The sequence below is a fragment of the Nilaparvata lugens genome, chromosome 6 (genome assembly GCF_014356525.2).
Source record: "Nilaparvata lugens isolate BPH chromosome 6, ASM1435652v1, whole genome shotgun sequence".
Classification (NCBI taxonomy): Eukaryota; Metazoa; Arthropoda; class Insecta; order Hemiptera; family Delphacidae; genus Nilaparvata; species Nilaparvata lugens.
This window is the reverse complement of record NC_052509.1, coordinates 53,467,054-53,485,207: the sequence shown is the minus strand read 5'-3', so window position 1 is coordinate 53,485,207 and position 18,154 is coordinate 53,467,054. Positions and strand designations below refer to the sequence as shown.

At 31.4% G+C, this 18,154-nt stretch overlaps 1 protein-coding gene across 15 annotated transcripts in view; it reads left to right on the top strand.

The window, feature by feature from the left end:
• Window positions 1–18,154, top strand: part of LOC111046946 (gamma-aminobutyric acid receptor subunit beta) — a 196,848-nt gene that overhangs the window by 165,463 nt on the left and 13,231 nt on the right. For 5 of the 15 annotated variants that reach the window (XM_039431271.1, XM_039431273.1, XM_039431270.1 and 2 more), the window contains exon 9: window positions 6,580–9,539. The exons of 6 other annotated variants lie outside the window; for them this stretch is intronic. In XM_039431271.1, the coding sequence (XP_039287205.1) occupies window positions 6,580–6,870 (291 nt within the window). In that variant the 3' untranslated portion in view covers window positions 6,871–9,539. Of the gene's footprint in view, window positions 1–6,576; window positions 9,540–18,154 lie in introns of those variants that run through there. 4 more of the 15 variants (XM_039431269.1, XM_039431267.1, XM_039431268.1 and 1 more) reach the window with 1 other exon arrangement.

Here is an 18,154-nt window from a genome sequence, read left to right as displayed (position 1 = left end):
ACTCCAGAAAAAGTGTGTATGGAAAAGAAAACGATTTTCTGCTTTTTGAAGCGGTATCTTGAATGAAGAATCTTCATTTGTTTCGAGATCAAAATTGTGATACGTTCCTAGTATAGTTCCCTGCCTCTACTAGGATTGAGCTACCTAATTTCTAGTCAATAACACGTCTGAGAAGTTTTGCAAGAGTGCGGTCTGCGGTGTGCGGTCTGCTGCGTTAATACGTCGCGACGCGCGTTGCAACAATTTTGACGCCTGCGAATGCGGCTCAATTATAGGTTAGCAGGAATTCAATTAGGGCGGCTACACAGCAAGGCAGCAAGTTTGCTGCGAGGCAAATTGTTGCAGACCAAACCTCATGACAACAGGCATTGTCTGAGTTGCGTTGTGATTTCGAGATAACAAGATTGATTGAAAGGTAAGACACCTTTTTTTGTTTCAATTAGAAAGCTATTTTTCTCATAAACTCTAGGTTTTCCTTTCTTTACAATAATAATAATTGTGATCTGAAACTGGAGACAGTTACATGATTAGCGATTTGTAGAACTTAGCTGAACTAGTTGGCGTGTTTAATTTTTGGATAATTTGGGAGAGCCCTTCGTCTGCTTACGTTAGTTGTAATAATGTTGATGGTTGTGTGTTACTATTGTGGCGATAGTAACTGGCCTGACCAGTTGTTTCTACTAGCCTGTACACAATTAAGTTGCAAGTGCATCATCAGAATGTATTTTGCAATCCGACTGCAGCTCTCATATTTAATTTTTTACTATTACCTATATTTCTGTATGCGTGGAGTTATGAATGCTCGTTCCACTAGTTTGCCTCCGTATATCTATATATTTTGCTGGTCCTAACTGATATGGGCCGCTTTATTTTTTTCATTGCGATTTGAGAACAATACTATATATATATACTGTTATGTTATAGATGCATCCACACCTTGCTAGTTGCCTAAATATTTTTTCGATCTTCTGAATTGAAACCCTGGCTTCATATTTTTGCTCTCATCACAACCTAATCGCTACTGAGTATGCAGAATTTTTCCTGAAATCGTGTTGGTTCCAGAATCATAGCGGTATCAAAATATCAGATGTGAAAATCACTACTTGAATGTTATAACCAGTTTATTTCTTTTAAAATTGAGAGACTGGTACTCTGAATAAAACAAGTTGTGACTTGGACGAAATTTCCACGTTGCCAAGTTGTGCGATTCTGCAAACTTTTTCATACAAGCCCATAGAACTGAATGAATATAAAGAGACAATACTACATCGACTGTGTGATGAAATTAAATTCAATACGGGCTTGCATGAGAAGGACGCAATCTCGCGACGCAGATATGTTTTCCAAGTCTCAACTTGCTTCATTCAAACTATAGTCTTGCTTACTATACCATGATCAATCTCTGTTACTTTGCTACTGGGGATTGACAATGGTGAAGCAGGCGAAACTATTTTTTTCAATTTCTTAATAAATAAGTGGTTGTGACAATATCGATTTCTACCACAACATTAACTCCACTGCAACACAGAGAGTATTCAATTATTTAGAACAAACAAAAAGCGATTATGGAAAATGTCAATATTACTCTTCAGTTTTCCTTGATTCCAGTTATCCTGTTATCTTCTCAAGGGTAGTCATTAAATTCCGAGAATGGATTAACATTCTACTCAATGTTGGAAACTGATCTTATACAATTGCATTCTCGAGATATTATCTTGACTCTCCTTGCAAAAACAAAATAGCTGATTGCGGGAAAACTGGAGGAGAATTTATTGATGTTTTACTGCAGGAATTTGTTGTAAGTTTCGACTTTATAATACCGTGGTGATACTGGAATCGCAAGTTTTTGGGAGACTCTGTATACAGTTCGACAGTTTTTATTCTCTACGAAGCCTGAACTTATGAATGGGTTTTCTGGAAGGACAAGCATAATCTATTCATCAACCATAAAATGCATGATGCCTTCCCTACCTATTTCATGAATAAAAGTTGTCATAACTAATATGACTAATATTATATCTGTCAATTGTATTATAAATTGATAGCTGATTATAAACCTATACGGTAGCGGAGAGAATGCTACTATTACATGATAAATATCATAATTAATTGCATAGTTAACTGGGAGGTAATTTTATTACTGGTTAATCAGTCCAGCATAATATTTATAATAGTATTCCACTTGTATATATTTTGGTAACACTCGAAGCATTCTAAGTGTCTTAAATTTATTTCCATATTCACTTTCATACCATTTTACTCGGTGTAAAAGTTCAGTAGAATACTAACAAACCAAGGATTAATCAGAGTTTTCATCCCAATTCATTGAGAGGGATTCGTGGTTGAGAGGACATTACTGTCCAAACTTCGCCACGTCATCAAATAAAAAATTATTTCTAAATGTCAGCATGATACTTTATTGAGATAACAAGTGTTTATGAGAAGTGTTCTTGAATGCTCTGAGAGACTGGACTAACGTATATAATGCAAAATTGGAATGTGAATGAGAAAAAAATAATTTCTTTTTGAACTTGAATGATCCCTGTACCTTGCTTCAATCTCATCACATACTATGAAGTAAATAAACTGAAACTTTGAATTTTCGTAGTATACTTATTTCGTTTTTTAAAACTTGCTATTGTACATACATTGAAAATAAAATAAAAAGTTATCTGTTGAAATAAGAACTGAACCACTACTCTTCCATCTGAAGTAACTTCTTTAATATTGAAAGGCTATTGTTGTGCAATACATCCTCACTCTAAACCTTTTATCACATTATTCTCCATCACAAAAATTAACTGCTATCATTCATTTTATAGCGAGCAATGGATTTTTGTCAACTACCAGTGTTATCTCACAGCTCTCTCACAGCACGGATAACCCACTGCTTCTGCATTGAAATTACTATTTTATTTTTCAATCTGTTTGTTATGTGTAGTGAAATCTTTCAATTATCTTATTCTCATTCATGATCCGCACAATCCTACCCGTGCATTTGAACATAGTTGTGCTCTCAAACATTAATAATAGCTGTTTGAAACTGTCTTGAGAACTATTGGAATATTGCATGTGTTACCAGAATATTATAGAAGTGTAGATTGTTATAGAGTTACTCTCATGTTGTGAAATTATTTGTATAGTACGCAATCTCATTTTCATTTCTTGATTCGAATATAATGAAAATAGCTAGTTCAATGATTGTCATATCGAAATAGCCAAATTTTTTGTTTCTATCAATTTTCAAATTTCATCATTAACATTAAATCATAACTCAATTGACAAGACAGACTCTTCCAGATGAGATCTCCGAATAGAAACGAATAATCATTTATTATCAAACTTAATTTTAACCATATACATTAAGATTATGTTGGCTCACCTCATATCTTATACATAAGTTATCATCATTACCCCATCTATCTTATTCAATAGGCGAGTTATAAGTTAGCAAAATTCCATGATGTTAAATTAATTTTTAAGTTCAGAATTTACTCAGATTCTAGTTTCATTTGCAATGTCCCGTTCAGTTTTTCAACCACATCTTGGAGTTGCAAGCTTAAAAACTCAGAACACTGTCTATTCCACTGCAGATAATTGTGATTATATGAGAAAGAAATAATACTTGTGCAATGTACATGTTGATCATTTGTAGCTCTGTAGGATTCTTGAATGAAAATTTATGAATCTTAGACCTACAAATATTAGTAGAAGATCCTCAGGAAGATGCCAACGTTGAGTACATAATGTGGTTCTCAAATCATATTATCTAGAAATGCACTTCCATTAGATGCAAGACGTAGCTGTACAATTCATCAGTAATTACCTAGAAAACTAATAGAATATATTGCGCATTATAGGAATACCGTAGTTCAAAATGAAATAATTGTAAGTCATTTGGAATAACCACTTCAATTCCAATTGCTATGCTGAATTATTAGAGCCTATTCATGAAACTCTGCAGTAGATTATCATGAGAAGCTTATCACATTGTAATTATTTGATAATGTCTATTTTCTGCATTTACAATTCTTTGAAAATACTGTATGATACAAAAAATACTCTACCTATTCTATTTTTACTCTAACAAACAATTATTCATTGTTTTCAATGCACACAGTGTTTTTGAACGAATGGCACAATTTCAAAGAGATTTCTTTATTTTCTTCAATTCAGATTTGGTAATTCATTTGAATACAACTATAAACTAGATTGCTTTAATTTATTATTCATTCATCATCCATTCATCCATATTTGTTCAAATCATTGACTCATTTCGTGTTGATTTTCCATGTACAATTCAAAATGTCTCTTCAATGGAAGTAGCAAATCAAGTTCTGGTTACAAAAGTTAAATCTGCAACCTATCTAAATGGGGGAGAAGAGAAAACAAGGAGCAGCAATCATGTTTCTACTACGTTTTCTTAAAAGTGATTCATTTTATTCCGATTTGATTTATTTCAATGATATTTCATGATCACTAAAGAGGTTACTAGTTAGTTATCAAAGAGGAATTCGATGATTTTGTATTGCTACAGGAATCACTCACCAAGCTATAATTAGTTGTGAACTAGCCTATATGGAATAGGAATACAGAGATTCTGCAAGTTACTCGTATATTGACTATATTGACAGGACACAGTATGACTTGGTTGGAATTGATAATTGTGTTATAAGTGTGTTTTGGACTCAAAAGCCTGAACAACGGTTCCGAGTCCATCAAAATTTAAGACTTTTATGGACGAAAAGGCCATGAGAACGGTTAAACGTCCTTAAAAAAAGATAGTTTACTAGATATTTTGATGATTAAAATTGCATAATGCTATTTTTAATCATTGATGAGAAAATGATGTAACTATAGAAATATTTGTTGAATGCTTCAAGACTGATTATAAGGGAAACAAGATTATCCATTATATATTTCATCAGATTCTGTAATTTGATTTGTTGTTTATTATTAAGGTTTGCCAAGATATTGACTCCAATCAGGAATAGAATCTGTAAATAATTAAGAATCGTACATAAAGTCTAAAGGATGGAAAACTTCAGAAGAATGACGTCGTTAACATGTTGTTGTACTGTATTAATCTATTGTATAGCGTAATGCTCATTCATCTCTTGAAAATCATCTAATCTCTATTATCACATTCATTGTCTACTCTCTTGTATTGATTCATGTTTTTCCTTGTTCCTCTATCATAAAATATTCTTAAACGCAATTACTATAAACTTCAATTAGCTGCACACAAAGTATTATTGTATTTAATTGATTTATTTCATTTACTAATTTTTTCCAACTCTAGAAAGCGTTTGAAACTTGACTTTTCTCTACTTTGAAGCTTTCTTGATCTCATGTAGATGTTTCTTGTAGAAGATGAATTATTCGATTCTTAGAGCATACTATACTAATTTAGAGATTTGTTTAGAATAAGTGCTTAAGCTGTAGGTAATTTAAACTACTGTGATTTTCTAAAGCTAAACAATTGTGAATAGCTCTTTTCCATTAAATGGAAATACAAAGACTTCATTCTTTTTAAGATATTAAACTTGTACCACCTCTAATTTTTAGCAATGATAGTCGATTCCACTAATCCTACATTTTTCATCTGTGGATAGTTCAATCTAAATTTGACTATTTCGTTCATTTTAATTAATTATGGAAGCTGACTTTTCAATACTAGCTGGATTTACTCACTATTATGAGCTTCAAAATCACTTCTCGGTAGTTCAAAACCACCTGAGGCTGTAGGTCTATTCATTTCTCTCTCCCTCAACTAAGCACAAGCCTAATAAGGCTTTGGGAGGAATCACTTGAGAAAAATCACTTCTTAAGACCTAAGACTTACGTCCATATATCTCTCTTAATCACTCCTCAGAACACCTTGCTAGATTTGTGGCCTCGATTCCAGAATATCAACATTAATTTTTCACTTCCTATTCAAGTTTAAATATCGAAAGACTCAAGGTGGATTCCCAGTTTTCCACATATCAGTATGAGTTTCCATGTGCAATTCATTGAGTATATTCTTCTTAATAGAACAAATAAGAAGAATTTTTTACTGAGCCGGACCAGGACACTTACATATGTAAAGGTGCGTACAGACGTATGCACCACGAACTCGCGCATTCCACTTCTCATCATCTGATGCTAAACTTATTATATCTGTATTCGTACATAAACGGATAGATACAGATAAGTACATATAAGTACAGCATCAGCTGATAAAAAGTGAAATTCGCGTGTTTGTGTCGCTTAAGTCTGTACACAGCTTTTGAATCTACCTGCTAGTTTTGAAGCGAGGTGAATATGCTCATCAAATCAGAACGCTAACTGCTTATCTAATAATCCATCTATATCTCATATTCTAACGCTAAAATAACGATTTTCCTACAAGAGCTTTTGATTTCAACAACTTTCTTTCACAGTCCCGAAAAATATCCTCCTCATTTCCAACTTCTTGTAACATTACTTGAAATGCATTCACAATTGTTTAGCGTTGTACTGTGAGCTTTTTGACCGCATTGCAATCGACCTGGCCAGTGTCTCTTGTAAGTGGTTTGCGTGGCTTTGTTCCAGGAGGTACGCTTCAAGGTTCACGATCCGAAGGCCCACTTCAAAGGCGGCACCCTGGAGAACACCATCAACGGTCGGGCTGACGAGGAAGTCCAGCATCCAGCACCGCAACACCTCATCCATCCCGGCAAAGACATCAACAAACTGTACGGCATCACGCCCAGCGACATCGACAAGTACTCACGCATCGTCTTTCCAGTCTGTTTTGTCTGCTTCAACCTCATGTACTGGATCATCTACCTGCACATTAGTGACGTGGTCGCCGACGATCTAGTGCTGCTCGAAGAGGATAAGTAGACCTAACCTCAAACCAGAACTCAATTTCAAACAAAAACTCTTACATGAAAACCAAAATAATAATGCTGGCTGCACATCAATGATGTCATCAACACAGTCGCTTTTGTTGCTGACATGACTGTTGTGCAGTGAACAACAAGTGACATTCCACTTGTGCTAAAGAGTTTAATTAGGTCTAGGCGTGAGAAACATAGCCTCAAAAACAAAGCGTGGACTAACCTCAAAAGAAACTGATTAAAGCAAAAAATGATGCCTTCGCTTCATATGTTACCTGTGAGAATATTGTCGTGACATAATTTTTTGCTATATTTTTGAAAACGGATGGGTAGATCTAACCTCTAGCATGAAAGACTAACCTTGAAACTAACTGTGAACCTAACCTCAAAACAGACTCTTATGAGGAAAACAATGATGCCTTCGCTTCATGTTATGAGATAAAAATCGACTGAAAAATGAGAAAAGATAAGCATATTGATGCTACTGTTGTTTTTATAAAATGTTTTGAAGGGAAAACTTATAATATGCTGAGACTGGGTTGCATCATCCAAGATCAATCCATATAGAGGGCTGTATTTATGAACGATTCTTAGAATGAAACTCAGTTGTGTTTGACTTTCTTTGTTGTCTAACAACTAAAATAAAAAAATTTGTACCAACACTCCCCAAGCCCAGTGAGTATAGAAAGTATATATATTACATAACTGTATAATTATATTACATACTCACTGCCCAAGCCCAATGACGCACCCCCTCCCCCACCCAATAAAGCAACTTTCAATAACACAAGAACCCCCCACCCCACCCATCGTTGAATAGGAGTAACAGCAAGAAAGACAGTGGATTTGATAGGAGAGCGTGATGCTTTCTTTCCACCACCTTCTACAGTAGGCTACAGCCTGTGGCTGTGGTACAGCTGTTAATCAAGTCATCTCTGTATATCTGATCTATACAGTAGGTCCATTGATTGTTCAGTCTTGTTAGAAAAATCATAATCAATTTCAATCGCAAATACATCAAGAGAATATATCTGTACACTACTGAGAATAAATATTCTTGTAGTTCATCATGTTTCTATAGACTATAGCCTGCAAACATTCCTGGTAATCTGGCAACGGTGTAAAGTTGGAAAAGGAATAAAGAATAGAGCTAACTTATCTGCTTTGTCTATAATTTCAGACAAAGATATGTACCTACTGAACCAATGTTAGTCAGTTGCTGGCTAAGAATGTGAATGTCACTATATAGCAATATTATGTTGATTGAGAAACTATGTGCTGCCTAGAAACACTGAGAGACTGATTATGATGTATCAATCAAAACTTCTTAATTTTTAAATGAATAACTGCAAATGCCAAATTCAGATATTTCAAATTCTCGTAGCTAAGTATTTGGCAAGAAAGTCAAACACAGCTCAGTTTTATTTTGAAGTTACTTCATCAAACTTACGCCAGATGGCTCCAACTGGTTCATCAGCTAACTCTTGAATAAGCTGATCATACCTATTTAGCGTTGTTCTGAAGAAGTATGACTCAAGGATCAGCAATATACAAGTAAGCCTATCCCAAAGCTAGTAGACAGTCTTCTAACGTTGGGCCTATCCCATGTGTGATCAGCTGATTCAAGAAATATTATTCAACCCAAGGATAGTATAGCCTACTCTATACTATGTACTTATTATATAAGTAGGTACTATCCTTATGAGAAACCCAGCTTTAATGAAGCAAACGTTTTCCAACAAGACATTACAACAGTTTATATATACTACGGTAGTACTCAGTGTTTTTCGATTAGAAAGGACACTAATTATATATAAATAATTATAAAATATAATGTTAAGGGAACAAAGGGCACATTAATTCGATTCATCACCACAAATATTTCTTAAAGATTTTTATCCATTATCAACAGTCATATATTATATGATAAAGTATAAGATTTGAGATGCCTTCACATTCATGTTCACTTATATCGTCATTTCTCATCACTACATTTGTAAAATTTTTTTCACATCATGTATCATTTTATTCTTAAATCAATATTTTTCTTGATTATTGATACCACTTTAATTATTGCTTTCGAAACTACATTTTTAGTTTCAATTAATTGGGTATCATATTTTTTATTATTATTTTTTATAGAATGAGCTGATCAAAAGAGTGATTAAATTTATTCAGGTTATGTGATAAAGACTTACATCCGGTTGCACAAACGCCCGTTAAATTTTAGTCGTGATTCAGTTCCAAGAGAACCGGTCAGAGAAGATGGCTTCTCTAATTGGCTCTTGTGGCATTCAATCGTGATTACAATTTAACAGACTTTTGAGCGACCGGGTGTAAAACTGTTAGTCTATTCCCATTTTCTAGGATCAAAATTGAAAACTCGCAATATCTTGAATTATTCTGGGAGAATTCAAATGAATAGGTTTCCCTTGAGAAAGAATGAATTGATGTGGAAAATTAAATGATGGAAAATGAAAGAATAGTAGATAAACTAAACTTGTGAAGAAATAATAATAATGTATAAGTAAAAAATGAGGTTTGAGCATAGAGAACAAAGTTCTACTATGAATCAACTATTTGTTAATAAATTAATAAATATAATTAATTAAATAACCTGTTGAATTCGAATCTTTCGATTAGAATTGGAGGAATTAAGAAACCTCTTTGATATTTACTGTAATTTATTGTAGATTCGTGTATTTGATGCTTCAAGTCTTACTTCCAACTGAATTTCCGCCCTGTTCAACAGAAAGAGAATATTATACGCTCTTATGGGAGTGTCCACTTACAGTATATTTGCTGTTTGGCAATGTGTGAACTCTCCCATAAAAATCAATTGTATACTCTATCTGCCCAGCAGAGCAGAAACTCATAGCGAAAACCGACTACTGTATTTAAAAGTTGTGAGTTGATGTAAAATGTTTGTTAAACTTTTTGATACTCAAGAGAGATCAAAAGTTGTAATTTAATTGTTTCTGTAGGTATACTTTGAAAATCTCGATTCCTGTATCTATCATCCGATCCATATCCCATGATATATGAAGTAACACTAAATCATAATCATACTGATGCGTATTAATTCAATATATCAATAACTAATAAATCTACATAATGCGTTTTACTGGAAATACATACAAAAGTCAATCCAGTCAAGTTAAAACGTAGACATCGCCACGCTTGGTCAATGATAATTATTGTTGATAAATAAATACTATAACTATTCAGCTTTAAATTATATTGTTACCCCCAGGGAAATATTAAAAGAATAATTTAAATCAAATTTGTTACCTACCTTTGTAGAAGTTACCTTAAGTAATTCAGTTACTGGCTGTTAACTGCTTCTCAGATTAAAAATCTGATATAAATTATGAATTTGGAGTATATTGATGTTGATATTGTAGAAATTTATAAATAATTAATTCACTTGTTGAATAATTTAATAAGGTTCTATTTATGAATTTATTGTTGAATAATTTTTTTGGGATTGGGGTACCTAGCTCTTCTTTATAATATAATATTTACAAATAGGTCATTTATTTACAAAATCAAATGCAATATGACATATATAATATGAGTTTATTCAAGGAATGTTATATTGATTTTTGACTATAACTAAGTTAGCCTATAATATGTTTGTTGATAAAAACAATGTATGATACAGTAGGCCTAATGGATACACTTTGATTGATTGACAACTTTTTTGAGAACCAGTATGGATATCAATCACCAAACCATGAAATCGATTGAATAAGAATGAATTTGAATATTCGAATTACTTTCTCCCGACATTTTGAGAACAGTGCTCAATATGTGACAGAGGTAGATAGATATTTGTCGCATATTGAATGAAAAGACCAATACATGAAAAGAAAAAATCAGTCATAAAATTATACCTTCAACTTGAATCGGTTCCATTGAAAATTTCCACTCAATAAGAAATAGCCTATATTTTCTAAAAAAAATTACATTCTAAAACTTTTATATTTAAAAATCGTTCAGGTTTTCCAATGTTTATCAACTGCTCAGCTTTTTAGTGATTGTTTCATCTTATTAATTCCTTGGAAATAATAATTTATTTCTAATTTTATTCATTTCTTATTTCATCTCATCTCATAATCATTCATACTCTGTCAATAAATTAAGGTGTAAATGTTAATAAGTGCTCCATTCGTCTAGTGATCTAGTGGATACAAAAAATAAAGTTCAACTGATAAGCAACCTTTGGTACTTTTGTCTAGAAATTGACAATTGTAATTCAAAAATCATTCCAATACTGTACTTGAGGGAGTTAGGTTGTGATATCATAATCGTTATTGTGTTCGGACGATATTATAATATGTGATACAGAAAGCGCGCATTAGACACATTTGTGGGAAAAAGTGAACTGAAAAAAATTTTTGCGTGGTTAGAAACTAAAGTTATAGAGTGCCGTTCGTTCGGATATCAGCCAAAACTTGATCAAAACGAACAATATAGCTATGTTTTGATGGAAGTATGAATTAGGTACCGTACTTAAAAATAAGCTTATTTCATAAATAATGTTACCGCGTATTGTAAATTAAGGTGTATGTGTGAATGTATGTGTGTGGAATTTGACTGAGTGTTTGTATAATATATTGAAAAGTTGCTAAAATTGTAATAGAGGAGGTAGACGCTCTCCAAAAAACGGCTCAGTTCCAAAAAAGCCAAATAATGAATTCAAGTAGCACAGAGATAATAGCATTTTTTAAAATTCGACATTAATATTTTATTTTTGTATAACACTGACTATTGTAAACAATGATGAACTGTCAAAACATTTCCAAAGTGTGAGTTTCTAGAATCTTAATGATGTAACAAGTAACTAAGTTACTCCAAAAATTTGTCAACGTACTTTGCCTAGCCTTTCAATAAATAGGAACAATTCGCAAATCAGTTAAAATTAATGGCTAACTCCGAGAGTTCTAATTTTCAATTCAATGCTCTTCATGCTCATAAATTTAAATAAAACTTTTCTTTTCGTGAATTTGAAGATTCTTGTAGAGCTCAGTTGAAATTTTTATTGCAGAACTATGATTCTTCGACAGAATTAGATTCATTCGTGGATTCATAGCTTCACTATCAGCCTATTTTTGTAAAACAAGCTCTCAAGTGAACCTGGATTTTATTGCAAATATTATTTTAACTAAGTAATTGAAAAAGTCTCAGATAACTTGGTTGAACTCCAATGAACGTTCTCCCGACAAATAAAGTCTTGAAAAGACTAGAAAAATAAGGCTCAGTAAAATCTGAAGGCTCAATAAAAAAGTAAGCTGAAGATTCCAATAGCTATTGCAAAAATTAGCTTTGAAAGATGACTATTAGTGCTCTTCAATTTTGTTTATTACCGTATATTCACTAATAAATTCGACAATTCATCATTGCCCACTCAATTATAATAAAGTGCATTTTCTTGTGTCAATAAAGCACCTTCCTAGGAAGTCTCATCCACCGATAATAATTGATTGATTTCAACAATATTATTAAAACAATTTGAAACAATACGAAGAGTGAAGACGTGTTAATTTCCAAGTTCCTTATTGATATCAAACTACTTTCAATACAGTTGTAGAAATTGTTTACCATTGTGTGTTGTTTGTGGGTACCGGTACTCTGAGGCCCGGTTGCACAAAAGCCGGTTAAATTTTAACCGTGATTAATTTCTTGAGAACCAATCAGAGAAGGCTTTTTTGAAAAGACGGCTTCTCTGATTGGTTCTCGTAGAATTAATCGCGATTAAAATTTAACCGGCTTATGTGCAACCGGCACTAAGTTTGAAAAAGCTCTCATAATTGACTTATTTATGTTGTTAAATGAATCCAACTATTGTTCTACCTTCACATCAGAAGTATTTATTATTTATACCTATTCCAATCAAGATTCATTCAATTAGCATTGAACATTTCTATCAAAAGACAAAAATCTTTTAAAATACAGAAATCTAACAAGTTTTTAAAAGAAACTTGAATTTGCACTTCATTGCATTTATTAATCTAAAACTTATTTTTCAAATTTTTCTTAAGAACTGAGGTGAATACTAAATACATAATTAAGCTGTTAGAGAGCAGAATTGTAATCAATATAATAAAAAATTCTAAAGTATGAGAGGATCAATTCGGGATGTTTTCTATGTAGATTGGAATGAATAAAAAATGTTTAATGAATCAAATATTATCATGGATGTTAGAGAGTTATATAAGCTTATATGGTAGAGTATGTAATTAATTATGGAAAGGTTGAAGCATGAGAGAAGATTGTCTAATAAGAACCTAGAAATTTGATTTCTATGCTATTTCTCTGTTGGGTGTTAACTCTGTAATTGATTAAATTTGTCTTCATATATTTTCACCAATAAGAAATATATAAAATTAACTTTTTAAAATTCCTTTCTCAAAGCTTTATTGATGAAGATGCAGTATAAACACTAGTTTAGGATTATTTAGGATCTGAAACGTAGTATTGTTTGAATTGATAGTAATATTAATTTTGACTACTGTAATTTTTGGGTGAAAAGCAAATAATCAAAATAAAATATCGAACGTGACAAAAATGTATGTTAATTATAATTTACTTTGCGATTATGAGTTATGTAAAAATTCCATTAAATTTAAGTTATTCCAGTTAGGTTTTGTATTAAAGTATATGTAAAGTAGACTATTGTAAATACGGCTAAGTTATAATTTGATAAAATTTCATATTGAAAACTGTAGGATATGAGAGCGTGTCTGAAATGGAATGAGACAGAGAAACTGCCATTATTCACTAGTTAAACGGGAAATTCTTTGAACTTTTATAGTTTGTACAAACTTTTTCCGTAAATATTAAAAATGTCTCTCATTTCAGTTTGATAAAACCAAAATGTTCCAAGTGTTGGTTTAACTTTTTGAATAAACAGCAGAGGATGATAAAAATGGAATATAACAAAGATTAATTTAAATATTCAGCCTATCTAAAAATGAATTCAGTTAAGTATCATCTCAGATAAATTTTAAACGTTATTCAACCAACAAACCCCTCATTTTTAAAATTGAAATTTAAAATTAAATTTACTATCCATCACAATACATTAGAAAATTCTAAAAAAATAGCGTACAAAAAATGCACTTCCACAATTATTACTACTCATTTGAAATCATGAAATATTCTATTCTCATGAGAATATTACGGTTGACTACTCTATTCAATATCAGTAATAATATTTCTCAATTACCAAATCACAAAGAGCTGAGGGCTTATGTAGGCATCTTTATCAGTGGAAGAACATCAGCTTATACATACATGAAGAGTGTTACTTTCACAACAAAATCACCTTTCGTTTGTTTCTAATTTCGGAGTACACGTTTCATGGTAGGCTACTGAACCCCATCTTCAGCGTAAAGTCATTCATTCGATTTCTGAAGATGGGTGGAGTGCCTTGAAACGCGTTCTATGTTGAAAAGAGACTTGATATTACTGATGTGAAGTGAAATTTTGTTACCACACAAATACAATAGTTTGTATTACAATATTAAATAAAGAAAAAAATTAGAGAAATCCCAGTAACAACGTTTGATTTATTTTATAGGTAATAACTGGAATTATTTCAGTTTTTTTTTCAGTTAGCCTGATTTTTCATGAGAATTTAGAGCATAGTTTTTTTAATTATTATGGAAAATACCAATCATATTGCTCAATAATTTCGTGATGACGCCAAAACTGTCCAAATGAATAGGTGCTTGCCATGTCTGTAGAATAATTATAGTGAGATTCACTTCAAACAGACAGCATTTCTTATAATTATCATCAATGCTTCACATTCAGCCAATGCTGACACTTTGAAGTACTTTGAAGCAAATCTCCAAAAATGTTATCTCATCAGCACTATTTTATATGTATATATTATACATGTATATTGATTTATACATGTGTATATATACACATCGTTCACCGTCAACACTAAGTACAATTTGATTATTCACTCATCACCACCACATGAAACACTCAGATAATAATAATATTTAATATTATTGGCTCAGAACCAATCAAATCAAACCTTTAATAATGATAACCACTTCATATTTCGCTATCAATATTATCATTTTCTCCCACCTTATCATTCACACCACAATTAGTCATATTTTTACACTAAAGAAATAAAAGAAAAATAACATGTTGTAAGACACACTCATAATTTGAAACAATAACACAATACATAATAGTTTCATGTCGATATTTATATACGCATAAAACATTATTTAATAGAAAAAAATAGGCTAAGAACGTGTTCTAAACCAAAAATCAATTTAAATCGTGAAATTGTAATACACAATTGAGTTTTTTAATATTGTATATTACAACATTGTAATGTCGGATTTGCAATACATGGGCAAATTTAGGCTACGTGTCTTCTCATTGTTATTTTATTTTCATTGTTTGAAAAAATATTTTTTCTGTATTATTAACGTGAAATTGATCGTTCGTATAAAACAATATGAGAGTTGGCCATTATTGTCAAAATCTTCATGATACATTTAAAACTTCACCTAACTTACATCAAATGAACAATAAGATCTACACGTCACTGATTTTAATTTATTCAATATAAATTAAAATAAAATGCAATTTATTTGAAACCTGGTGTGTCTCTTGAACATTTGATTATGGAAATGTTTAATACTGATGAAGGATTACTGGACATATCCAATCTTAATTTGAAATTATTGCCAGATAAAAATAAGAGAAGAAAAAATAATATGGTACACAATTTCATGGGAATATTTTCAATTCTCGCGAATAACATTGATCCTTGGAATCCATGGAATAGTGAAAGTATAATTTTCTGTTAAGACTGATATAAGAAAACTCTAGATGCCTGCTGTATTATTCCATGCTATCGATTTGATAAGCTGTTACGGTCAATTATCCTCTATAATAAGTTACTGAAGTGGATCTTGGATATTATTCATTTGTGAAAATTATTTAAGTAGCCTATTCAAACTGTAATTATGTCAATCACATTCATCCATATATGGCTGACTCTCAATTATTTATTTTTCTCTGCCAATCATAACCAAAATCGTTATGTATTATGATTATAATTGTGATTAAAATTTTAATATGCAGAAAATAACGGATAGTCTTTTGTGGATAGTGTATTTCTATATGCTGAAATCTTCTCAAATGACAAATATTGTAAATATTACACTAAAATAATGGAAATGTATATTATGAAATAAAAACTGTAAGTTAACGAGAATATAACTGATAATGATATGACTAATTATTAGTATTCATATTTTGTGAGTTGGTATGAGCATGGTGTATGTGCAAAAATATATAAAATATGTAGACTGCTCATTTAAAACTTGAAAATCTGATGAAAATGAGAAAATTTATATTCTAAAGAAACTAGATGGAAGTCGTGAGGTTGAAATTCGTAATGTAAAGGAGAATTCATTGTTTGTCGATTTTATTTCAATAAAGTTGAAAAGGGTACGTGTCAATGATTTTTTCAAAAAGTGTTAACCTTTGCTCAAAATATCCCATAGAGAGAATATAATAAATAATATGCTTCTAGTAGACTACCTCCTCATTCATTTTAAATAAATATTTAGGCATATATAATGACATGAACCTCATTGTACTTCACTGAGTATGATGTAGTACCTACCTATATCATTATCATCATTTTTTGTTTATTTTCCTTGTTCTTCTCATTTGGAAAAAACATGAGGATCTCTTTCTATATTTTAGCCTTAGAACATGGTCATGTAATTCTCCATAATTGACACTACTGCTGATGATTTTATCCAATCTAATTGTAATTCTATTCTCTAATAATTATCGGAAGTGTATTATATTATCCATTCATTGTTATATTCTAATTACCAATATTACTGTCGATTATCATATTGGCTGAATTTGAAGTTGAAAGATAATTCTTAGAAATTATAATTATTATTTTATTATTGCAACATGAGACTTCATCATGAGGATGTGATTAAATTAATATTCATTAGAAGTTAAAGAAATTATTAAAAAATTCAATATTTATATTATAGCCTAAATGTCCCGATTTCTCATCGTAAAGTGCATTGCAATAAGCTTGAACTTCTCCAAAACAAATTCCATCCACTTCTGATGATGATGTTTGATTCATGTGAATCCAAAGTGAATACATAGCAGGTAAATATTTGGTATAATCTGAACCTCTTATAATAGAATAATGTGTTACTGTATAGTTTCAGTGAATCTTGTTTGCAGTAGGTAGTTTTCAACAAAAAAAGGTTTCTTCAACAAAATATATTTGGGGTTCTTTTCCAACAAAACAAATAGTTCATCATCATGAAGGTTGATTCATTGTCAAACTCAATCAAATTTGGCGTAAGAATTTTATTTTTATAGTATCTTTGTCAAAAGAGAATAATCTTTGAAAGAATGTTCAGTGTAACATTTGAAGCATACAACCCAATGAACCGTTGGATGCAGTTAGCTGCAATATATTATAGAAGAAGAGCGTAATGCATATAACTTCAAACTTTTCCTATTTTTGGAAAATTTATAAGGGGAACTTAGATTGGTACAATTTTCTGAGTTTTAACCCGTGAAACAGAATCTCAAGTGTGATGTCGCTATGAATTATGTTTCAATTTAATTAAAAAATTGTGATGTTTCATTAAATTTGTTGCAGTTGTTTCGATTTTCAGTGTATGTCAGCTTTCAAAGCCACATTATTGTATGTATAGTAAACCTCACTTTATTTGAAGTGGGGCGTTCCTTCATCATGGACTATTAAATTTTCAGTCAATTATTAATTATTATTCTCTTATAAGATCCTTTTATGATAATCCTGTTGTAGCCTATGTATATAAATTAAATGTACCTTGGTATTTTCAAAAATATTTTCTTGGCTACGGTTCTAACTGAATTCACTCAATCTATTTAGAGAGGTGCCTACACCATATAAAAGAAAACTCTCTCCGTCTAAAATCTCTTCAATTCCAACATGATTATTTTTTCAAATTTGAATCCTGTCTGATATTGCTTGATAATAATAAATTATAAAACTTGGCTACGATATAGGAAATCATTGTCTTTTAGAAATCAATAGGCTTATACTTTGCAAGTATAAAGTTCGTTTCCATTTCTGGTAACATAGCTTACTGTGAGTTTCAATAATATTCCTATTTCAAAATATGTCCATGCTCTCCCTTCTAATAAATTCAAATATGATAGCATTAATGAAGGCTTCCTTTTTAATTAATTGTATGGACTTCATCATTCTACAA